The following is a 24,866-nucleotide window of genomic DNA, read 5'->3' as shown; positions in this document are numbered from 1 at the left end:
TCCCCCTCCCCCCGAAATTTTATATAATTTATATAGAAAATATATACATTTAACAGTGTCCGCCCCCCCCCCGAAGAAAGTCTACCGCCCCCCCCCCCCCCGAAAATTTCAAGTGCCCCCCCCCCCCCCCCCCCCCCGGAGAAAAAAGTCTGGAAGAAACACTGGAACCGACACCCTCACCCCACCCCACAATCGCCTCACAAGCATGGTGACATAAGTACAAACATCCCCCCTCCCCTCTTAGGTGTGTGACGTTATAAGTGGACAACCCCAATAATAAAATAAAATAATTATTACTTAGTACCTTATTGGTAAGCGAGCTATAAAGTAAACAAGAACTATACAGATCATTAACTTTAAGACTTAGGGGTCATACATTAATGACGTCTCGCTTTTTTGATGAGCCGGTGTGGCGTCATTAATGGACGACCCCTTACTAAAGTTATTATTATTATACACCCTGTGCAAAACAGATAATGCTTTCAACACACACACACAATTAGTGTTTAATACTTTTGCGGCAGAGTTTCTCTCAGGCACATCTTCTTGGGTGGGTGGGTGGGGAAGGTGACATGTCTTCCGAAGCATGTCCACCACCTCCACCCCCGAAAGAATTAGAAAAAAAAATGCAATTAATAATGATATAAAAATATTTAATTCAACTAGTATTCGCTCCTCGTAAAATTTAACCCCCCTTCCCCCTCACCCCAAAGAAAGTTTTGTTAGTGGACGTCCACATTGGAAGGGGGAGTGGTTGAAAATCGACGCGTGTGGACGGGAGAGGAGGTCTAACATTTTTTTTTAATGTGGATGTCATACACGAATGACCCGTAAATCAAAGTGCATGGATTTCAATAATTTTATTTTTAATTCCGCTAGTAAGCTATGATAATATTGAATTAGGCCTCGGCTAGATCTATGATTTTATGTTTTTTACACTACTGCGCATGCGCTGAATGTAAACTCGGAAATAGATTGTGTAGTCAGCGATCTCATCGCTTCCGACTTTGAGTTAAGTCCTCCCCTCACAAATTATCGATATAACGGATTACAGCACTAATTTTACTTGATTTAGAAATCCCAGAGCTACCATGGCTCGAGAATATGATCATTTATTTAAACTCTTAATTATAGGTGATAGTGGTAAGTATATTTCTCGTATAGACCTAGATCTAGATTAGTTCTACTAAATCTTGTCTGTGTGTAGATCTAGTTAAGAAAAAAACAATGCAGATGCAGGCAATGAAAATCAGACACAACAAAACAGAAAAACTATAACAGTCACTCAGTTATAAATGACAGGTAGCATGTTTGTTGTTAATCTTGCTTAAGTTACATTCATAATGGATCTGTACATTATTAGGGGTGTGTAGGCCTACTATCATGTTTTAAATCACCAGTCTTTCTTTAGGACTTTTATTTTATTTAGTATTTAGGATCTAGATCTAGAACAATTTTGGAATCTCATTTTTTTAAAGGGGGGGGGGGGGGGGGGAAAGAGGGAATTGTCAAAGTAAATTAAAATCATCAAAGTTTGTGATGTGGTACTGGTAATAATCAAGAATCTAGTACTAGATCTAGTAGATATCTAAATACAATAGTACTTTAAATGTTACTTAGTTACATGCTGATAATCAACTCAAACCAAAGCCCGAACCCTGATTTCTGACTCTACGGACTACGCCATGGGTTCCCAATGTCTGTTCCTGTCATAGTGACTAACAGTTTACTCATTACTCTAATTTAACTCTACACAGATTGAACAAAACCTGAGATTACAAATAGTACTGAATAGAAATACTACTACTACTTCTTACAATTTAGCACACTTATTTTTGGAAGAGTCCATTTTACCAATACTCTAATTACTAGGCTAAATACTTCAATTTCCCAGTTTCTAGCATTCACCATTCTTTATACTACTTTATCATAATTTCCAACAATACTAAAGGCTTTTCAACCAGCAACTTATTATTTTTAATTTGAAGTGTCTAGGCCTACTGGGAATAATCCATAAGATATACCTACTTCCACTTCCAGTGTTAATACTAAAAATAAGGAAGAAATTGCCATGCAATTATTGATACAGCTTTATTTGATGGAATAGTTCATGACAGCCAATCCTGTTCCACAGGATAATCTCCTCTTTTAAAGAAACTGCTTTAATTAGGAAAATCATTTTCATTGTTTGCTGTTGTGTACTAAAGACTGACTTAATATTTAAATTTAAAAAAAAAACCCAATGAAACCAGGTGGATAATAATGGTATTTTACTTCTTCTCATTTGTGCGTTATGGCAATATATTTTTTAAAAAGACAAAAAAAGTGAAGTCATGTGCCACAATACGTTTAGGGAAATGCTTAGAAAATAAATGATGATGGAAACATGAATATTGAATGAACAATAACTGATGATCAGATTTTAACTAGGCCTATCCAAGCTATTTTCTAAATTTAAATTAACTTGTTAACTTAACATTAACTTGTTCTACAATGGTGGCCTAAGTTGAATATGTATTTGTTAATCAGTTTCGTCCACTCTACACTAAGCATACTTAGGCCTATACATAATATATAAAATTACTGTGTGAATATTTATACAGAAATAAGCCTATCAAATCACCTTTTAAACTTTAAATAATCAAGATCTACTGTCTGCTTCTAATAAATATATTTAGTAGATGCTAGATAGTGATGAAAACACACTGAGATGTCTTTTCTAAGACTCTTTAAGGTTTGGGTTTTAGTTTTAGCTACAACTGAGGCAGCTTACATGTATTATATTTATACAGGCTAATATGAATGGTGTGGAGGGGGATTACAAATTTTTATTTTGTTATATTGTTTGGGGTGGTCGCCAGGTGGCCAAGAGCTGTGCTACATAAACAGTAGCCTATCAGCTGGTCACAGGAGTATGACCTCTGACTCCTATGACTATGGGATAGGGTTGTTGTGTGGTTTTGGTTTCATATGTGAAAGAGGGTGTTGGTCACTGAATAAATGAAAACATTGCTGGTATTTCTAAATCTCATTGTTTTATTGTAAATCTATAAAAATGGATTCTGGTCCATCCTATACTCAATCTTTTGTTTCAGTTAGGTTTAGGTCTATGTGAGTTGGAATGGTTTGGGTAGGAGATGTTGCAGAATTGTTCTAAATAAAAGTTGGTTGGGTGACCTCTTTAGAGAGAAAACTGATATTGTAAGGATGTTAAAAAAAAACAACAACCTTGGTTGAAATTTACACGTCACTTTTCATTTTCAGGTGTTGGAAAAAGCAGTTTACTGTTACGATTTGCTGATAATGTATTCTCAGGTGAGTGTTCTCCCTTGAACAAAGTATCATTCACTTCTTGCCTGAACTTAAAACTGTTGTTGTTTCAGTGTGTGTCTTGTGTTTATTTACCTTTGGGTTTCTACTTGCAGGAACTTACATCACAACAATAGGAGTAGATTTTAAAATCCGAACCATTGAGGTCAATGGAGAACGGGTCAAGCTACAAATATGGGATACTGCTGGTCAGGAGCGGTTTAGAACAATTACATCCACGTAGGTTTTTAAAATTCTTAGACATATCAACCTTCTAATTTTAATCAAGTCATCTATAAAATGACAGATTCTAAACTGCTTACTCTTTTAGTCATATATCTAGGTCACAATATCGTTAGAGCTGCTATTTTAACTGTGTTTAATTTTGCAGTTTTCCTGTCTATTTGATTTCGTAGTTTTAGGAAATTTGATTGTGAAACAACAATTAAAGCAGTGTTCTTTTAACACTGCTGGACCCCATTGGTTGTCAGCGTCTAGACAGTTAATGCTAGTATGTAAAAGTATTTTATATATGCTAGTATGTAAAAGTATTTTATATTTAAAGTTACCACATGCCACTTCAGTTGTCTCAGTCTTAATTTAATATCAGATTGGAACTATTTGTGCTTGTCTGATTGGTTCTCATTTATAGGAAGGTCCACTGGTCTTTGCCATTATTGTGAGAAAACAGTTTGTAGGAACTGGAAAAAACATTTTGTCTTGTTATACAGTATTTACTTTTGCTTCATGTGTATACTTAACATGTCTAGAAGAAAAAGTTGCATCAACTAAGTAGGCCTATACATGTTCCATGGGAAAAATGTTTTTATATAACATTAGCTATTCACAGACATGTGGTGTATATGGTGCTACTGGTGTAAACACTGTGTTAGTGTGTATTGCTAGGTTAGTATATACACACCTCCTTCATATATACATTAGCTATTCTCAAGTTTTATACAGACATGTGGTATATATGGTGCTACTAGTGTAAACACTGTGTTAGTGTGTATTGCTAGGTTACAATGTACACACCTCCTTCATTCATCAGCTACTGTTTTTTAAACAGTAAAGTTAAACAAGGATGTAAAGGCAAATATGCCATTACTGGTAGCTTTAAAATTTTTCTTGCCTGGCTGGTTTTCAGTTTAAATATTCAGTTTCAAATATGTTTGTAGAACAAATTACCCAACAGTTGTTTTTTTTAACATTTTTATGAAGTCTGTTTAAAATGTAGATTAGCATATGTGTACAAACAAGATTATTGCTAGACATCAGCTAGCAACAAATGTTGTTCTGATCTTATATTGGTCACCTGATAATAAAAATAGTGTACACGATGTAGATCCTATAGTGCCCCCCTCCCTCCCTTATTGTCCTGTATGTTGCACCAGGAAGTAAGATGTGGAAGTAAGTGTCTAAGCTATGATACATGGGTAAGTAGATTATCATGAGTTCATGCATGGTTTATGGTCTATTCAATGCCAGGTTGGCAAACATTAAACCAGGTCCTGCTTTAGGACTTTGGGTCTATTGGCAAACATTAAATAAGGTCCTGCTTTAGGACTTTGGCTCATTACAATTTCTTTCTAAAATTACAAATGTAGTAATGCTTTGCTTTTAATTTTTAAAAAGGCTAGTAAATAGAATTGCAATCTTTTTAAAAAAATAATTGCATTAAAAAATTATTTACTATCAAGAAATCTTTTTGAGAAGTATATGTTTATTTTTTAGGTTAAAGTTGTGAAATATTTATTGGATTCTTTTCTTAGACTGAGTTGATAATTATAATGCTCATCCTTAAAATAATATGTGAGTATGAGGCAGGTATAAAATATCAATAGCTGAAACACTGGGTTAGGCTGCACTGTTCCAGGGGTATGGATTAGTGACTTGAGTTACCCACATGCTGATCCAGGGGTATAGATTAGTGACTTGAGTTACCCACATGCTGATCCAGGGGTATGGATTAGTGACTTGAGTTACCCACATGCTGATCCAGGGGTATGGATTAGTGACTTGAGTTACCCACATGCTGATCCAGGGGTATGGATTAGTGACGAGTTACCCACATGCTGATCCAGGGGTATGGATTAGTGACTTGAGTTACCCACATGCTCTGCTGATCAGAAGTCTACATAGCACAATGATGGAACAAGGAAGTGGTACACTTGGCTGCTTATCTTTGCTGTGTATCAGTTTGTATTGCCCGGGAACAAGAAGCTAAAGATGAAATTTGTTTTATGTTGGGATAGAAGTAGAATGTCTATCTGCGAGATGAGGGGGGGGGGGGGGGGCTTGAGCTGGTTTTTTGGTAATGTCAAATCACATGCAGACCATAACACTGTCTTTCAGCTGTGAAGTAGAGTGGTCACCCTTAGGAACAAAGATGTTTTTTCCTCCATTTGACAGCTTTAAGATGATGTAAATATAAGAAGAAAATAAAAGTTCTGTTATTCCCCTGCTTAAATTAGACAAAATATAGTCAGCTTACCACCTACTAACTTCACTTGGGGAAAAGTGCCTCAGTTTGACTTCAAGCCATAGCATAACCCAGTGTATTCATTTCCTTACAATACATAAAAATTAGAATTTCATAAAAATCCTCTTTAAAAATCTCAATAAACTGTAATCCCATAGAATCTACTCAAAATGTGAATCTAGTGTCAATAAGTAAGCATGAGTGTACCAGAATTTTTTTCTTGATAACAAAGGCATGTTGCGACACTGGAAGCTTGTGCTTGGAGGTTATTTATAAAACTATGATATGGACTGCTCTTTATCTCTCTCTCATAGCGATTGTTGTATTCATAATGGGTACAGGTTCCTATTGTCTCATATAAACTTCATGTTTCTTCCTTAACATACAAGGATAGTTTGTACATTTCATAAACACTGTGTCAGACTTTGAAACAACGCATTAATGTCCATAAAAGACAGTTTGGTTGCTCATAAGGTGTTGATTATAGCATTAGTTTAAAACTTTGTGATTAAAATAGTGCCTGAAATAAGTGGCTATTGACATTACAAGTAGGCTTGACACCACTCACTGTCATGTCCTGTTTAATCCAGTCACATGTCATTATGTCTGAGGTTCTCATACTGTTGTGTCTGACACATTTGAACATAGATAATACATTTATTATTAGCTCACTTTAAACATACAGGTGATACCTTCCTATGTTAAGTTTTGGGAAATCCTAATGTTAACTGGAGGTAATCTTTTACAACTACTATCACTCCTTGCATAATCTTCCCTTGGTCAGGTATTAATAAGTTGTCTTTCCTTCCCCAGGTATTACAGAGGTACACATGGTGTGCTAGTTGTGTATGATGTAACCAGCGGAGAGTCATTTGCTAATGTCCAGAGGTGGCTGCATGAGATAGACCAGAACTGTGATGTGGTCAATAGAGTTTTAGGTGGGTATGCCTTTATTAGAGGGAGATTACTTCTGTGTATAGTAGGTGGGTGCGCATTTATTAGACGGAGATTACTTTTGTGTATTGTAGGTGGGTACCCATTTATTAGAGGGAAATATCTATTGTTGTATTGTAGCCACATTATTAGTGCTGTATGTATTTAAGTGAAGTGACAGGAGTAATTTTGCAGATACTAGTGACAGAAGTTTTATATATATATATATATATTTTTTTGTTGCTGTTTTATCACTAGTGGTTAATGGTTAATTTTCTAAGATTTTTATTGTAAAGTTCATTAAAATAAATTCTGAATTACAGGCAGTATAATTAATGAAATCAAAATGCTTCTGCTGTTGAGTTGGGCTTTGGTTATAATGTAACCGAGATAGTGATTTTAAAAAAGAAAGTAGTTAGTTATTATGTTGAATTATTATTTTAGCTTTTCTTAATAATTTTTTAAAATAAAAATTAATAGTAAAAAGTATGTTGTTTTTATTTTATGTTCGGAGATTGATATTATTTTGTTCATTAGTTGTAAATTATTTAGCTTTTTATTATTAAACTTATACTTTATAAACTTAGTCTCTTTTTCCCTAGTGATGGTATTTGAAATTTTATTAACGTTAGCGGATATTTTCAAATGAATTTTTTTAAAAGTGTTTTAGTTAAAAGTCTTTTTACCTGGACTGTAGAGGGTTAAAGCATCCTGTCTAACATTGAATGACCCTCTGTCTAACATTGAATGACCCATGTATTTTCTTGCAGTGGGCAACAAAGATGATGACCCAGACAGGAAGGTCGTGCTAACCCAAGATGCCCAGAGATTTGCCGAGCGCATGCAGATTCAGCTGTTTGAGACCAGCGCCAAAGACAACAAAAATGTAGAAGAGGTATCAACTCACGCACCCAATCAGTATTCTCTTTTGTTATGCATTCAACCTAACTTGCTGTGTAGATTTATTTTTTAAAAATATCCAATCAAGAAATTACTTTCTAATTTAAGTTTTTAAACTGAATTAATCTATATTATTTCCCATTAAATTATAAACACATTTTGATGTTTAAAAAATGACCACTTGTAATTTTAGCTTTAGCTATATTCCACAGTAGAATTTCATAAGCTACGCTAAAACAATCACCATTCTACATATGTATTATCCTTAAGTATTATAATTAATGTAATGTGATAAAAACTCTTAGGGATAGAACTGAAACAAATCTACACAGCTTAAATGTTGTATTTATGTTGTGGCTCTAATTATGTCTGGCTTGACCACCACCACCACCCAATACATTGAATGTTTACAGAGGTTCTTGGGAAACTTATTAAACGGGTCTTTATTTTGCTTGCCTATTTTAAAACAGGCAACACTTTTTCTAGTAATCAGAGGTAATTGGTGCCAAATTTTTTCAGTTTTACTTGTTAATGGTTAAAGTCTTGCATTAATTATCTGAACTTTATTAAAGCACCTTTGCACAATTATTTGTGCAGTTTGATTTACTTATTTACTTAACAGTGTGCCATTTTTTAATACATATTTATTGATATTAGTTTAGGAAGTTGTAAGACCATCAGATCCATCCACAGCTCTCCTATCTTATGAAGCTTTCTTATACTTGTTTTAGTTTTATTGTAGAATACACATTTAAAATTGTGTATACCAGGTCATCAATTTGACTTGTATGCTTCGACCTAAATTTTGATACTTTTTTGAGAAGGCCCAATTAGGTACAGTGAAAATAAAAATATTTTATAAAACACTATATCATAATAAGCTTTTAATTGCACTAAAAGTAAGAATATAAAATTTGCTTAATAAAAGTTTTGGTAGCCAAAATGTGTAGATTTTATGAGCGACTAATGCTTTTATTTAAAAAGCAAGTTTTATAAATAACGTTTATTTAGTATTTAATTTTTACCTGCACCAGTATACCTAACATATGGACAAATACACCACAAATGGCATATGCTTAACACTAAGCACATTTTGTTTTAATAAAATCAGTATTACTGCCGAGCTTGTGAAAGAAAAATATTTATTTAAGTGACCAACGTGTCAGTAAACAAAAATGAGGCTGTATTTACCATGTCAAGCAGGAAATAAAGTATGTCATGGCAATGGGTGAATGGTACATTCCTTACCTGACACCAATGTCAACCACTGTTGTTTTTGTTGTCATAGCAACTGGTCAATGGTACACTCCTTACCCTCACACCAATGTCAACCACTTGTTTTTTTGCATCATGTCTTTGTGTTTCCTCCCCACTGATGTTCATTGTTCCCACTGCTTGTTACATTTTCCCTATTTAATCCTTGACATTTTTTCCATATTTTTATTGTATGCAGATGTTTAGGGCTATAACAAAGCAGGTATTGGAAACTAAGAAAAAACAGGTACAGCGCGATCAGGCATCGGATAAAATTATTCCCAGTCTCCATGATGGCTCGAGGAAAAAGAAAAAGTGCTGCTAGCCCCAGGCTAGATGAGAGAATGTAAATCTTTGACTAACAGTTGAACTAACCACTAATCCTGCCATAGAGCATGCTATTCAGCCTTCAAATTCTCTTGCTTATTTTATGAAGAAAAAAGTTTTTACATTATAGCATTTAGTAATGTAAATGTTGAGCTATGCAAACTATTCACTTTTATTGGAAGTTTTTTAAAGTATGCCTGTACACACATATATATATATACCTGCATATGTTTTTATAATTTGAAATAGATATATGGTTACAATACTATTGTTAACAAAGTTTGAAGCAGTTTCCCCTTGACATTTCAGATGTTTATGGCAATTACTAAGTTAGTTCTGGAGTCGAAGCGCAAGATGCAGGAAGAAGCGAGGAAACCACCAGCCCAGACAATACGTGTGGGGCCTGGGGCTGCCAAGCAAGCTAAGAAAAAGTGCTGTTAACTTGTCTTTTACTGTTAGAAACATTTCATTGGAATGATTACCATTTTTGTGGGATGTGACAATGTTTTAATTCATTTAATAGGAAACCTTAAATAAATTGTATGCTACTTTACAATGGAAGTAGAAGTTGTAGGGATGATGAAGGTATTGTCAGAGGCTGGACACTTGGCAGCAGACATAGTCCAACTCTTTACACTGCTGGGGCCTCTCACACAGTAGACTTGTGCTGGCTAACCTAACCAGTTGTTTAACCAGTTAACCCTGGTCTCACACAGTAGACTAGTGCTGGCTTGTCTAACCAGTTAACCCTGGCCTCATGTTGGCACTCCTCGTGATTGATGGCCTAAAGTTTGAAGGGTGTCACCATCCCTCCCCTGGCCACCATTGCTGCTAATGTTTGGATTATAAAATATGTGTACGGCCAACATTGTGGGTTATAAATCTCCCCCCCACCCCCTGGTTAGCCTCCAGTCAAGTCTACTGTGTAACCCACTGTTTCCTCATCTTTAGAAGAAATGTATTTTCTTGAATGTGATACATGACTCCTGATGGAAAGTACATCTTTCTTGCCTTCAGATTGTCAGCAGTTAGCTAGTGATGTCGTGGTTTCTAGCCTTGATGTACATGCTGTGTATATGTCTTATTGAGAGGTTCATGTGTAGTCCAGTCAATACAATCTTGTAACTAACCATTTTACTCATCAAGTATTCATGGTTTTTAAACGCAATTTTTGCTTTTAACAAAGGACATTTCTTGAATGAGTCTGGTCAATTGTGGTATTTAATTTTAACCCTTTCTTGCCCATGTTTTTGTCATGCATCATATGCCATCCAAAATGTATCCTGTTTAAAAGCTTCCTGAGTTTTCTATCCTAGCGGAGTTGTCTTGACATATAGTCTAGCTGTTTGTACATGCAGCTTGTTAGTGCAGGTGTTGGCTGTCATTTGTTTCCTTGAACTGTCACCTATGTGGACAGTGTATTGACCAGCCCAGAGACTACCTGTTGTAGACTGTTAGGTACAGCCTTATGGTGTTGTTACAATCAATGGCTGGCATAAATGTTCATCTTCTCAATCTCTGATGTTTTTTTTTAAAGAAAGATGGCAACACATTTATAAATGTGCTGAAAGTAATATTTATTAATAATAATTTATTAATAAAAAATTAGTAAAATATTTGTTATGTACCCTTTGTTAGAATGACATCTTGGAAGTAATAATTGAGTGAATAGTTTTGGTGTGAGTATACTAAAGACACATAAATAACTAGTCTTGTTGTCTTGAGCAAGTTGTGTGGTTTTTAATTGTTAAAAGTTAGTGTAGAACCATTGTTGTACATTCTGGTTGCTAGTGAGTGTAGATAGCTCCTGTACATAGTCTTGTTAATGGCTGGCCCCATGTCTAGAGAAGCAATAAATCTCTTGTTCATTTTGCTCACTGTTGTGGCTTTGAGTCAGCTAGAAAGTTTTTATTTTATGTTATGGATGCTCACAAACTTCTGTTTTCCTGGTAGAAATTTTAGGATGTTCCAGTGACAATGAATTTTTTTCTTGTTTGTGTATTGGATTTGTTAACTTTTAAATTGTACATGACTGTTTCTTTATGTTTGACATGTAAATCTGATTTAGATATTTATTCTATTGCTATATCTGGGAGCTGTGTACTTGAGGTATCATCATGGCTGAGTTATGAATGGCCATTGTGACTAGAATGTTGGAACAAATTATTGATAGAAATGTTTTTAACAGTCTTGTTGTATACACCAAAGTCCTCAATGTGTACCTTGGTGGCTTTTAAAAAAATGTAAATTTTTAAATAGCTTGCGCTATATTTCAGCTTGTGTACGATTGTTTGACAGTATACCTGTCATGTGTAGGGAACCTAGTCTTCCTGTGGGGTGGGCATCCTCAGCTTGCTAGATAGAACTTGTTGTCGCATTACTTTTGATTATAGCTGACATCATTCCAAAACACTTTCCATCAATCAACTTTTGACATAATGCGTAAGAATTAGTTGTTTTAGTGAAGGCTAGTTTGTTTTATTTGATGCCAACATTCCATCAAGTCTTACAGTCTGCACTGTTGGGTTAGACTGTCTTGGCATTAGGCTCATTGATAATTTAGTGTCAACGGTTTCTACACATTTCTAAATCTCTATCAAGTTTTTATTTGTTAAACTCATTTCTTTAAACTTTCATAACATTTGTATTAAGAAATGAATATGTTGACCAATTTTATTTATGCTGGCTGTTTGCCCAAAAAATGTATGGACGATACTATATTTCAGTCAGTTTTTGTGTCAAACTTTGAGTCTGACCTGTTTTTGCCCAACTGAACTAGATGTATCTGGAAACCAATGCCAGCTTTAGTTTGATCAACTGTTGTCCAGTGGCTGTCACCAAACTTTATTGTTGTGTGTACTAAAGCTAGATCTAGCGCTATACAAATCTGTTGTCTAGTAAAAAAAGAAATTTCTGTTGGCAGTGGTGCTCATGTGAACTGTGTAGCTTGTCGTACACACTTGTAGACCATCTCTGTGATTACAGTTATGCAGCCATTTTTTTTCTTCTTCTATTTATTTCATTCTCTTACAAAGCTTGTTACAAACTTTGGCACAATGTTGGTGCATAATATGCTTTTTAAAAAGATATTACAATTTTATTTTTCAAAGTCAGCATATTCTAGGAAGTATATTTGAACAATAACTTGAAAAATACTCTTTATTTTTACCTTGTTGAACCCATGCTAATTTGTTGAGGCAAATAAGAACGTGTAATTTGTAATGTGTTTTCTTCTCTTGTAGATCCACCTGTTGGAAAGTTAAAACACTGTACTCAGTGGGTAGGGTAGCACATGTTTCAACAACTATTTGTTTCTCAACAATTCCCTTTACCTAAGTTTTGTGATTTAAAAAAAATAAATTCCCCCTTGTTATATTTTTTTATCCCTTGTCAGTCATTTCATTTCTTCTTATAATAGCATTTAGACCAGTGGTTATATTTTCTTGAATTTCTTTTGCTTTAAGGTTGAAATAATTTTTACAAACTTGATTTATACATATTTTTTTTTACCTTGTAATATATAATGCTAATGACATGTACTGGTATAAATGTTAGTTACAAATATTTTTTTAATATAGGATTCTTACATAGAAAAAGGTGTACAAATTTATTACTGATGTTTAATTGTATGTACAACACCATGATCAATAAAAGAAAATAAGATGGTTTATTTTGTTCCTTGTCCAGTATTTCTTCCAGTCCTTCATGTCAGGATGGTTTCAACATCCACACTTTCCCACTACTCATGCCCTTATTTTCAATCTGACAAATTCTTGTCAATTGATACTCTGCCACTTGTTTCAGCAAAGTCTTCATTGGGTGTTGATCAAATGCTAAACGTCCAGGGTCCCCAATGAAGGCGGTGTATCCATAGTCAATAGAGCATAACCAGGCATCTATAGAGTGAGCAAAATCTGCGTCATAAAACATATCTCCCATGAGTAAAATGTCAAAATGTTGTTTGAGTGGAGAGTTGAGGAGGTTGGATGTGTCAATGCTGATTTGTGCTGAGTTCTCCTCCATGTTCATTTGAATTGCTACAGCTGCCACTGAAAGGTAAACAAACATGGTCTTAGCTGGCATAGTGCAGTGTTGTCAAATTGAGAGTCATCTCCCCTCAACGTTTAATAATGTGACAGTTACTACCAACAGTGCTCTGAGTTGAAAATGCCAAAAATTACTAAAAATATATAATAGCAAGCTTTCATTAATGCACTAGAAGGAAGAAACTATAATTATTTTCTTAAAATATAATAGCATTTATATAAAGAAAAGTATTTAACATTTGGTAATTTGTAGGTACTAATGCTTAAATTCATATAAAATGCACCAACTAAAATAGTATGCTCTTATAAAACTACAAACGATAAATTTCTTACAAATTTCTTAATATTTAGTCAATTTGTTACACTTCCTAAAATGTTATGAATGACCAGTTCTTTTCTTTATAGTTTTAGGAACAGTGGTGCATCGTTATATTTAAAGAAAATCATGTTTTGTTCTTGTTAGTAAAAATGCTTTTAATTAAGTTTTTACGTTTTTGCATCAAGAAAATCAAATTATGAGACTAAAACTACTATATCAATCTTAATTAATTTTATCTAGGTATATAAACATCTCATTCTATCATGATGTTGTATTATCATCATATCCTAACCTAGTTTTAGTAGAAGTGGATGAAATCATGTTCACACCCATGACAACAGGCAAGCATGCCAGAGGAATCAAGTTAAATAAAAGCTTGTAAAAATACAGTTGATAATCACTAAAAAATAGACTAAACATGTTCCTGTTACACTCAGTATACCTGGATCAATATCATTAGCCACAACTTGAGTTGCACCAACTAGTTTACATGCTAGGGCAGCAGACCCACACCCACTTCCAATATCCAGGATGGATTTCTTCCAAAACAAACTTGGATTGTCAAATATATATCTGGTAGAAAAACAAGAATATCAGGATGTGCAGATTCACGTTAATACTATCATAAAAGAAATAATAAAAATCTTGATGTTTTAAATCATTAAAATTAAAAGCATTATCATTTTATCAAATCAACAATGATACCCACCACAGTATAGTATAAAAGTGAACTGTCTAGTGACTATATTTGATAAAGTGAACTGTCTAGTGACTATATTTGAAAAAGTGAACTGTCTAGTGACTATATTTGAAAAAGTGAACTGTCTAGTGACTCTATTTGAAAAAGTGAACTGTCTAGTGACTATATTTGAAAAAGTGAACTGTCTCGTGACTATATTTTTAAAAGTGAACTTTCTAGTGACTATATTTGAAAAAGTGAACTGTCTAGTGACTACATTTGATAAACTAAGGGATTCAAGCAGGGCAGTTGTAGGGTTGAAACTTTCAATAAAATAATATTATCATTGGTCATAAAAATAACAAATAGCATATGGTAAATTGTGAACATTGAATGCTCTAGCTTAACATGGAAAAAACTAAGTTTTACAGCATTAATTTAATTTAAAATTGTACAACCACCTGGTTAATGCTTGTCCACCTGGCCAGTAGAAGGCCCAAAATGGATCTTGGAAGGGACATTCCTCAGGGTTTGCTGTCCACAAGGAGCACTCCGGTGTTATGAGATTTAGATTTATTTCTGGGGTTAAGTGTTGTCTAGAGAGCTTAGTGTGCTGTTTGATAAGACGTCTTAAAAAAGTTGTTTTCATTTCTCTTGTTCTCTACAACCTAATGCTTCTTTTGACTAAATCATTAGATGTAAAGATATAATACATGATTCAATATGATTAGGTTGAGAAGAGGAACATATCTGTATTTATCTCTATCTTTTTATCAAAAGAGCGCTCTGCAACAAGCCTAAAACACAGGCAGTTGTAGATACTGTTTAACATACACTCAATGGTTTCACCGAGTTTGTGTCAAGGGGATAGTGTGGACATTTTTTTTAAAATAATTTTTTTTTACCTTCCCAAACAAATGAATAGTCAAACCTCCTCCATAAATAATGTCCCACCTCAGCCTATCACCATCAATATAGCAACTTGTGTATTTTTTAAATTTTTAATAAAAATACCAACTGTGTTGGGACAAGATCGAGTAAAATAGGAAAAAAAACTTTTAAAAAAAAGTGAAATATTCATCATACTGGTTGTAATTCCGTCATTTCAACAATTGTCCTCACAAATTCAAATGCTGAACTGAAACTACACCCCTTGTCACAAAATGTTTTAATATTCATTTCTAGATCTATCCTAGAGTATCTTCCAGGCTCTGCTCCCCCCCCCCAAACGAGATGGAATTTATATAGTAAACATACACTTTTACTAGTGTCCGCCCCCCGAAAATATCAAGTGCCCCCTCCCCCCCCCCCACGGAGAAAAAAGTCTGGAAGAAACACTGGATCTACCCACCCCCAACTAATAATTCTACTAGGCTAGACTAGGCCAAGCTAGTGGCTTACTTCAGTAGTAAGTAGATCTAGATCTAGTAAGCTAGGACGGTCCGGACACGAGCTAACTAGCTCATTGTACAATTTGTAGTTTGTAGCATAGCTACTTTATCTAATCTAGATCTAGAATAGAGTTCTAGAGTCTAGACTGACGCTAACTCATCATAGGTTAACTAAAATTAGTAATGACTAATTACAACCTAGATTAAAAGATTTGATAATTTATTATTTATATTTTAATTATTTTTGGTAGCTGAGTCTGAGCCTACTCAGCACTGCCCAGTACTGGATCAAACTAGCCACAACTCCAAAATAAAATAAGTAGGCTAGGGGCCTAATAAAATGCGGCTTTCATTGAAAGCTAATTTGGCATGTCATATACACATTAAACAAGACCTGGATACAATGCATTATATCTCATATGACTAACTATGAGAGATCATTTCTTATTTTTGTAGTTCTGGGCTGAAGCTAGCCTAGCTAGATTCTACTAAATTCTAGATCTTTTCGATCAGCTGTGTTGCAATCAAGGGAAATAACTAAAGGTTATAGGCCACAGGAAGATAAAGTTAAAGAACTGCGAATCGCGCCAAAACCGGAAGAAACTGCCTTGTACTTTTTCTGTAACTGAAATATCCTCTCGTTAGGCCCAGAGTGAGTTATTTTACTAATCGCTTTCAATCCTTCTCATCTCTTACATTTAAGTTTTGTAAGTATGCAATTTACATTGACAAATACTCTACCCTGATGTAAAAAGGTTACAATGATAATATTTTCTCGTTCATTGTTTTCTTTGTTCAGTGAAAATTCGAGAATTGGATCCCTTTACAAATAAGCTAATCTAAAATTTGTACGACTTCAGTAAAATGTATGCAGATCTAAACTCTAGATCATTTTAGACTTTAAACATTTTAAAATAAAATTCATTTGATGAAAATGTAGGTCTAGTTACTAGATCTAGATATCTATTCTAGGATCTAGAAAATACGATCTCCCTACCGATTAAGACTTAAGATCGTCTAGCTAGCCTAGCCTAGAAACTAGAAATCTAGATTCTACATTTAAAGAGGCTAGAGTTGATCTAGGCTCTAGTTTTCCGTTTATTTAAATATCTAGACTAGAGTAAATAATATTTAGAAATCTAGACTAGGTAAACCTCCATTTTAGCGTATGTATTTTATTTCCCCGCTTCACGTTCACCTCCATTTAGCGTATTTTATTATAAACACAACCGTAACACACAAAAACTAGGCTTTTTGATGAGAATTACAGAATGATTTTTTTTATTAAAAATGTATCAATAATAGCTAGAACACTAGTAAACTAAGCTAATTTAGCATATTTTAACTTTCTGTGCAAAGTCATTATTACTGAAAAAAATTCCAAAGTCAGGTCAGCCTGTGGCACCCTCCACTGAACGTGACAGAAGGAAAAAAAAACTTCACCCGTGACCTTCATTAAAACAGAATTTGCTTTTTTATTTTTTTTATTTTTGGTAAACATGTGCTTAATCTTACCCAATAAGTGATAAAAATTTGAAAATTAATTTTAATTACAGTTGTAAAGTAAGATAAACAGCTTAATAAACACATGCTTTCTTGAGGGGGTGTGGCACATCGCAATTATAACTTTATATTTCTGTGTTTTATGACTATATTTGTTTACAATCAGCATGCTATGTTTTTAAAATTGATAAAGGGTAAGTATACCAAGTTACAAAATCTGCAATCTAACTAATAATTCATACTTTCAATTTAAAAAATAATAAAAACGATCATCAACGAAGAAAGCGTAAACATTCTATTTTTAGGTGTGACATAAAAAACAGTCATAAATCTAGCCAAATGATTGGATTCTTACGCGGCACACATTTTCCCGCGCCTCGTTTTCACCAAACAAGAATATAATAAAATGGCATTATTACTTACAGCATGAAAAGCATTGTTGTCAGCCTAATTATATTAAACAATTCTATTTTTATTTGATAGTAAAGATGTTATAAAAATTGGGTCTAATAAAAAAGTTATTGGATAACGCACCTGCTTTAGTTTATTCGACTTGAAACGCAAGCTAAGTAAGCGTGACTTTCTCTCGACGGCCTCGTTAAATACAAATAAAGAAATTAGGTCAAAAGTACATCTGGGAATTCTTAAATAACAGACTGAAATAGAAACGGATAGTTCCGATGTCTAAAATTAACGATGGCCTCGTTATTATTAGTTTTATCCCTCTACCGTTTAGTGAAAGCGAAACTGGTCGCCATTTTTGGTAAGCGCATGAGCCATGAGATGGCTTCAAAACAACAAACCCGGAAGCTGTGAATCGAACGGCCTACAAAAACGTTTGGAAAACACTAGATCTCTAGATCTAGACCTTTTTTTTAATGAATGTGATTTTTATTAGAAAAGGTAAAAAAACGAAGTGATTACTCTGAAGATTTTTCTCCCCAACGTCACCACTTAGTCGGTAAAAGATAGCTCTGCCCATGCGCAGTGACCTATGGCTAGGATTAGAGTTGGTGTTAGGGTTCTGCGGCTGTAAACACACACGCATGCACAGTACCATCGAAAACATTGCCGCGAAGGCAAGTCGTAGTTTCTGTCCATTGCGCATGCGTATCGCATCCCTGCTAGCATTGGCCAAAAAAGCATTAGAACTGTCCCAATTACATAGCGTGCGTGTGATCGTCAGCAGGAGAAAAATCCTTAAACGGTCAAGGGTTCACCGTGAGTTCACATTGACTTTAATTATCAGCATACGTCATAGCTCGGGCAATAGCTGTTTGAAATTGTTTTGGCCTCAGTTTTGGGGTCATTGTCAGTTCATAAATGTTTATTTATAGTATCATGCCTGGGAGATACTTGTAACAATACAAACTTAACCGCCTTGCAATTGTGAGTTACGTTTAGATCTACGTACTTCACCTATTGCCATGAAAATTCTGACACACAGCACATTCAATATTCTAAATTTGGATTTTTCTCAAGTTTTGACAAAAGTAAATTATCAAAATCTAAAACAAAGTCAGTCTCATTGTTTTTTATTTATTTTTATTCAATTGTTAAAACAAAGATACAATACAAATTAATAAGTTGTGTTTTCCTCATGTTTTGGTGTGTTTCGGTTATTATAATAACCTCAACTGTAGGTAAACAAGAAGCGGAGAATAAAATGTGCTAAAGTGGAGTTTTACCTAATATTTACTAAGACAACTACAAGACTCTTCCATAAAATAGGTGTGTTGGTTGTTAGTTGTAGATCTAGAGTAGATTTCCTTTGCGCGGTCAAGCCACGAAGTGATGGTCTGTTTATTGCTTCGTATAATATAATTGTTTGAATGTTTTATACGAAACTACCTGTATCTGCTGTACGCATGTCCATTCCTAAATATATCCAGGTCAAATTCTTTTGCTTTCTCCTTCTGAAAGACAGGTTTTTAAATTTTTAAGCTGAGGTATAACGTCAGCCAGCGATCCCAAATCCCCCGGATGAAAACACTAGGTCCGGGTGGAGACATAACAACAACCAATCAAAGGTGTTTATAATTAGGTAAACTATAAATAGCTTCTACATATGTGCGGGACACTGTATAAGCCTATACTATAGCTAAAGCTATTAAAGCAACCTGAGAGGTCAAATGGGGGTGGCCGCAGATTGGGGTGGTTTATCCTCGCAGCATAACCAATGACTTGAGCTAGACTAGCCTAGATCTAGATGCTCTATATTTCAAGCTACAGAATCTGTAGGCCTATAGATAGGGTTGTCGGCATCCGCCGAGTTCGCGGTAAAAACATGACCCGAAATCGCCCATTACTTTCTGATACCGGACCCACGAGATTTGGTTTTGCATACTAATAAGTTTTTAATTTATGGTAATTAATTAAGTTTAAAAGGTCATTTCCTAAGGTTAATTAAAAAGTAGAGTGGTTGTCCCTTAGTTTTAATGGCTTTTGCGACCTGATTGCATGCTGTCTCTGCTTTGGTCTTCCCTCTGTATCAAGGTTAGTTTCAAATACGTTGGAATCTCGATTTTTTAAAGGATTCCTCTAGATGAGAGTAGATTACTGATCAGACATATCTTAAGTAATTGGAAATGAAATTTGTTTTTGGATATTTTGACTCCGACATTAGTTATACCCCTCCGAACGTAGTCACTGTATGTAGGTCACGCTGCCACCATTGTTATATTTTTTCATCCCGATCTTCCTGCCTTTAAGTTTGATCAACTAATAACAGCATTCTTATGGCATGTGCAAACAAATCTAATTTTTTATTTCAAAATATATTTACATACCCATCTTTAATTTTTTCAGCTCTAGTTCTAGTTTTGCAGAATATGTTTTTCCTAAAAATCCAATTTTGTCAGACTAGACTCTAGACTGACCAGAGTCTGACCTAGATCTAGGTTACCTGTCTGTTGCTATACACTAGCATTGTGCTAACTGTAATTTTAAGTATTCAAGTTCTACTTACCCTTAGATATAGTTATATGCTGAAAATCAGAATCCATACACAATACACACATAAAAACATTGATCTGATAACTTCATTTCACTTATTACAAAATGGCTTTTATATGGACTCTACTTCACCTCCACAAAATAACAAGGCAGTTATAGACACATTACAGTGTTCAAGTCATTTACTTTAGATTTCTGACTATGGAGTTCTTTCATTCACTGTATTTATATAAAATATTGCTTTAGAAACATTTTCATATTTGCGCAGCAGTTTTATAACAAAATGGCTTAAAGATGGACTCTACTTCACCTGCCCAAAATAATGAGGCAATTATATGCACATAACAGTGTTCAAGTCATTTACTTTAGATTTCTAACTTTGTAGTTCTTTCATTTGCTGTATTTATATAAAATAGGGCTTTAGAAACATTTTCATATTTGCGCAGCACACAGTTTTTTGGGGTTATGGGAGGAAGCCAACACAAAAATATAAGTTCTGTATTATTTTTATTAATTTCAACAGCATTTACAAGTTCTATATATCATTCTAGTTAAACTCTGCAAATATGAACAAAATACAACTGCAAGTAAAATAACTATGCTCAATTTATTCAGGTATACCATGACTTGTCACAATTGGCCAATGCAAAAGCAAGGGGATTCTACCCCTCACAAAAAAATTCGCCAAAAAAAAACTATTTGAGCTAGACAGAAAATCTTTTTTGTTTTGTTTTCATTTTGTTGAGCTCTACAAGAATATGTAATTTTTATTTTTATATGATGATTAGTGTTTTTTTTACCTAAATCCCTACTATAGATAATAAATTTTTCTGTTTTAATTATTTTGATCATCTACTTCATGTCTTAGCAAATGTTAGGTTTTATCTTGTTAGTAATTGTTACGTCCCTTTGTTATGATTATTAAAGTTGCACCCCTTGAGTTATCACTGGGTCATCCGTGATGTGTAGTTAATAAATTTAAAGTGTTTTTTATTTGGTTTTGCAGTCTATTAATTAATAATACAATCAACAACACGTTTAAAGTTGTAGGCCTAAATTATTTATTTTAGCTAGGCCTATTGAAATTGGATTAAGACGTATAAAATACTATCGTTACGCGAGCAGGTGCAGGCGATCGTGTGATAGAAAGAGGGGGGGGGGAATGTTGCTAGTAGTGAAGCCACTAAAACATGAATATCTCAAATTCTATGCGTAGGAATACAAAATGACTTACACATATTATAGTAAAATGGCAGCAGAGTAATACAGTATTTTCGTTTTGTTTCTGTGTGAAACTGTTACAAAATAGCGCCAGATGAAAATTGGGAGTTCAGAATTTTTCGCTATGTGTGATCGCGTGTGGAAATCTACTTTAATCTTGACTAATTTTATGGTTAGAAATTAGGGTAAGGCATATGGTAGGACCAGGGTTGGGGTTAGGGACAGGGTTAGCATTGACATTAGCCAGCCATGTGTGTATTTAGTTAACTACCAGTAACCTAACACCCCTTTTTCAAACATTCCATTATTGGACAATGGTAAATTCTCCGGCTTTGGATCTACTATCTAAAATATAGATTCTAGCTTGCTTTTGATAACACAAGTGAAAAATTGATCTAGAATCTAGCTAGATCTAATCTAGATTCTAGTCTAGATCTAGGTTCTAAAATCTAGATAGATTTGACCATACAACCTTCATAATCGCCAGCTGTTACAAATAGTAAATCTGCGATTGATCGGTTTTGAAGGTTGAGTCTTGGCAGGAAAATATTTTAGTGAATTCAAATGGCATTTCACGGTCCGTGTTGAATTGAATTATAGTGCCTCACAAGTGCCTGCCTCTGGATTTTTTTCAAAAGCAGTTTTTTTTTTTTTTTTTTTTTTTGCACATTAGGTCTATTTAAACCCAGCCTAAATAAACCTATAGGCACATATAAATATGTTAAGGGGTGGAATGAACAGCATAGACACAAAATGTGATCTGATGGTCTTCAAATTTTAGAAAATCCAGGCATTTGGTTTTTTTTTTTTACAAGAGATGATCAGCGGGTTAAATATTAAAATTTAAGGTTAGTTTACATGGGTGGTAGGATGCTAATTTTTTCTCAAATTTAGATCTATATGCTTTGCAATGATTTAAACTTTTCACCAATTAGGCTTTAAAGAAGAAAATTTTGTAGCCTACAATTTAGTTTAAACAAATATCAAATATTTTTTTTACAGTACCAATGGCGCAGATGGACGATATACCCACTTTTAAGGTACTTTTTGCTTGTAGTTCATTGTAGCTAAGGTCTATTTAACTTGTTTCAAAATTATTTTAGTAATAACTGATATAAGCTTAAGGGAGTTTTCAAATTTTTCTTTAACAGTTGGTTCTTGTTGGAGACGGTGGTGTGGGTAAGACTACATTTGTCAAGCGTCACAAGACTGGAGAGTTTGAAAAGAAATATGTTGGTAAGTTTAAAATATTCAAATTGTACTGTGGAGCTCAGATTCTAAGTTCCCTGTTAACTCAAGTGTTCTTATTGGGTAATGTTATATAGTCAGCTTCAAGGGCTCTACATGATTCTGAGCGGTGGCTAGACCCCACAAAATGCTTGATGTCAGATGGGAGTACAATAATGAAGTTTTCCTTGGATGGCTGTTTTAGAAATTTAGGATAAACATGCTTTCACTACACTACTTTTTAACCATTCCATATGCTCTGTATTATTATTGCTATTTAAAGATCACCTGAAAGTCTTTATATATGCATTCTAATTTTTTTTTTTTTATTTTTTGAGAATTACTTTTGGTGTTAATTCAGTGCTTTAGGCCTATTTGCAAATATATTGTACACTGTTTTGTGTTTAACTTGAGGGCTTTTATTTTTAAATTTCAGCTACTTTGGGAGTTGAGGTCCACCCTTTAGTTTTTCACACAAGTAGAGGGCCCATAAAGTTCAATGTTTGGGACACTGCTGGTCAAGAAAAATTTGGAGGCCTTCGAGATGGTTATTACATTCAAGGTTTGTGGTTTCCTGACTGTTTTTATTTACACTATTAGGTCTTAACAGAAGGCCCTTTTGATGCCTGTGATGATCACATGTTTCTGAAATAGCCTGAAGCAATGCATGTCCCTCTAATCTGAGGCATAAAGCAGCCATTGTTGTATTTATGGTTTGAAGGAGCCAGTTATTGATGCCACCTCATTTTTCTTGTAGGTCAGTGTGCCATTATCATGTTTGATGTCACATCTCGCGTCACATACAAAAATGTTCCCAACTGGCACAGAGACTTGGTCAGAGTCTGTGAAAACATACCTATTGTGCTCTGTGGTAACAAAGTGGATATTAAAGACAGGAAAGTCAAAGCCAAAACAATCGTTTTCCATAGGAAGAAGAACTTGCAGGTATGTATCACAATTATTTGTGCTTTTAATGATGGAAGAACGTTGGGCATATAGAGAAAAATAATTGGTTTGTTTTCAACTTAATATTTTAGTGCTTATCCTACAAAAACTTGTACAAATAAGTTGTAAAGCGTCCTCAGGCCCATGTTTCCTTTTCAATGCTAATTTACCAAAAAGATATGCTAATTGAGGGGCTGCCCATAAATTCCCAGAACAGCAATTTTTGTTTTTCCGTTGATCGACAAGTTGTACTTATATCTAGATTTAGTGGTGAGAGTGTAAGCGATACATATATTTAAAAACACATTTTGTAGATCTAAATGGAAGTTTAAAATATAGTGTATAAAGAAATATTCAAATTCATAAAGTCTACAACGTGAATGTATGGCGTTCTTGTTTTAAAAAATCTTAATGTGTGGAGGGTTCATTTGGGTGTGTTCATATTATATATCAGCAGTCCTATAGCATGTGTCATAGCACATGCAATTGCTATTTGTGATTGGTGTTGTCCCTTTATTTTTTCCCTAACCCAGTAATTTCAATGTTTTGTTGCAAGTTTTACGATTTCTTAATTTAAGGTTAATGGATTTGTTTTTTCTTAAATGAATCTTTTTTAGATTAGTGTCTGTTATCTACATTCAGCTTTTGAAAGTTTACAATCTACTATGATTATCAAACCACCTAAATATCAGTATATCACCATGGGCTGGTACTGAAGTGGTATGGGTCCTTTACAGATGGCATGAATTAGTTTGGTTGACAAAACAGAGTAGCCTAGTGAGGTTGTCTCTAACACGCAACTTTCCTCCCTCTATTCTAGTACTATGACATCAGTGCAAAGAGTAATTACAACTTTGAGAAACCCTTCTTGTGGTTGGCAAGGAAATTGGTAGGAGACCCCAATCTGGAGTTTGTTGAAATGCCTGCTCTCATCCCACCAGAAGTCCAGATGGATGCTGCTCTTGCTCGTAAATATGAAGATGAATTGAGGGTGGCACAAGAAACAGCCCTGCCTGATGATGAAGAAGATCTTTAAACAAACTTGTTGCCTGTTTATACGGTTAGGATTGCCCACTGTTTTAAGTTGCAACTCTGTTGACTGGCCGATTTATTTCAGTTTATTCCTGGGAGATTTATAGTACTATTGCACTTGGAATGTTGTATAGAATTGACTGTTTTTAAGACTCAAGTAAATTAAACACAGGAATATTGATGTGCAGATTTTGTGTTAAATGATCTGTTCTGTCATTCTCCTTATTAATGTTGTACTCATTGCATTTTTTCATATCTCTCACTTTCTTTACACTTTAGTTAGGATAAATTAAATTTCTAGTGTCCCAGAGATGATAGGAGGGGGGGGGGTCTCTGAATAGTG

At 34.4% G+C, this 24,866-nt stretch overlaps 2 protein-coding genes across 7 annotated transcripts; one reads left to right on the top strand and one right to left on the bottom strand.

Annotated features, from left to right (window-relative positions):
- Positions 1–983: 983 nt before the first annotated feature.
- Positions 984–24,704, top strand: LOC131949420 (uncharacterized). The gene is made up of 12 exons (XM_059311319.1): positions 984–1,143; positions 3,265–3,315; positions 3,426–3,549; positions 6,605–6,729; positions 7,495–7,619; positions 9,515–9,643; positions 16,281–16,347; positions 22,322–22,359; positions 22,471–22,555; positions 22,983–23,108; positions 23,304–23,491; positions 24,312–24,704. The coding sequence occupies exons 1-12, from the start codon at positions 1,092–1,094 to the stop codon at positions 24,525–24,527; spliced, it is 1,326 nt and encodes a 441-aa protein (XP_059167302.1). The 5' UTR covers positions 984–1,091; the 3' UTR covers positions 24,528–24,704.
- Positions 12,746–16,536, bottom strand: LOC131949422 (electron transfer flavoprotein beta subunit lysine methyltransferase). 6 transcript variants are annotated; one of them, XM_059311326.1, is made up of 4 exons: positions 16,382–16,536; positions 14,711–14,933; positions 14,013–14,143; positions 12,746–13,254 (listed from the first exon to the last, which is right to left on the bottom strand). In XM_059311326.1, the coding sequence occupies exons 2-4, from the start codon at positions 14,896–14,898 to the stop codon at positions 12,914–12,916; spliced, it is 660 nt and encodes a 219-aa protein (XP_059167309.1). In that variant the 5' UTR covers positions 14,899–14,933; positions 16,382–16,536; the 3' UTR covers positions 12,746–12,913. The 6 variants fall into 6 exon arrangements, with proteins under 6 accessions (XP_059167309.1, XP_059167305.1, XP_059167307.1 ...); XM_059311322.1 differs by lacking the exon at positions 16,382–16,536 and adding an exon at positions 16,035–16,194; XM_059311324.1 differs by lacking the exon at positions 16,382–16,536 and adding an exon at positions 16,069–16,191.
- Positions 24,705–24,866: the final 162 nt, after the last annotated feature.

This window comes from Physella acuta, unplaced genomic scaffold, assembly GCF_028476545.2.
Source record: "Physella acuta isolate Inbredline_101_S28 unplaced genomic scaffold, ASM2847654v3 ptg000695l, whole genome shotgun sequence".
NCBI classification, from domain to species: Eukaryota; Metazoa; Mollusca; class Gastropoda; family Physidae; genus Physella; species Physella acuta.
The sequence above is the reverse complement of the archived record's forward strand: the minus strand, read 5'-3'. Positions and strand labels throughout refer to the sequence as shown.

Bases quoted from the DNA above. Each gene is read 5' to 3' on its own strand.
- LOC131949420 (XM_059311319.1), top strand. From the start codon at position 1,092: ATGGCTCGAGAATATGATCATTTATTTAAACTCTTAATTATAGGTGAT. The intron at 1,144-3,264 runs GTAAGTATATTT...TTTCATTTTCAG, and splicing joins CTTAATTATAGGTGATAGTG to GTGTTGGAAAAAGCAGTTTA. The intron at 7,620-9,514 runs GTATCAACTCAC...TTGACATTTCAG, and splicing joins ACAACAAAAATGTAGAAGAG to ATGTTTATGGCAATTACTAA.
- LOC131949422 (XM_059311326.1), bottom strand. From the start codon at position 14,898: ATGAAAACAACTTTTTTAAGACGTCTTATCAAACAGCACACTAAGCTC. The intron at 14,144-14,710 runs GTGGTTGTACAA...TTTTTCTACCAG, and splicing joins GGTGGACAAGCATTAACCAG to ATATATATTTGACAATCCAA. The intron at 13,255-14,012 runs GTATACTGAGTG...TTTACCTTTCAG, and splicing joins GGCTAATGATATTGATCCAG to TGGCAGCTGTAGCAATTCAA.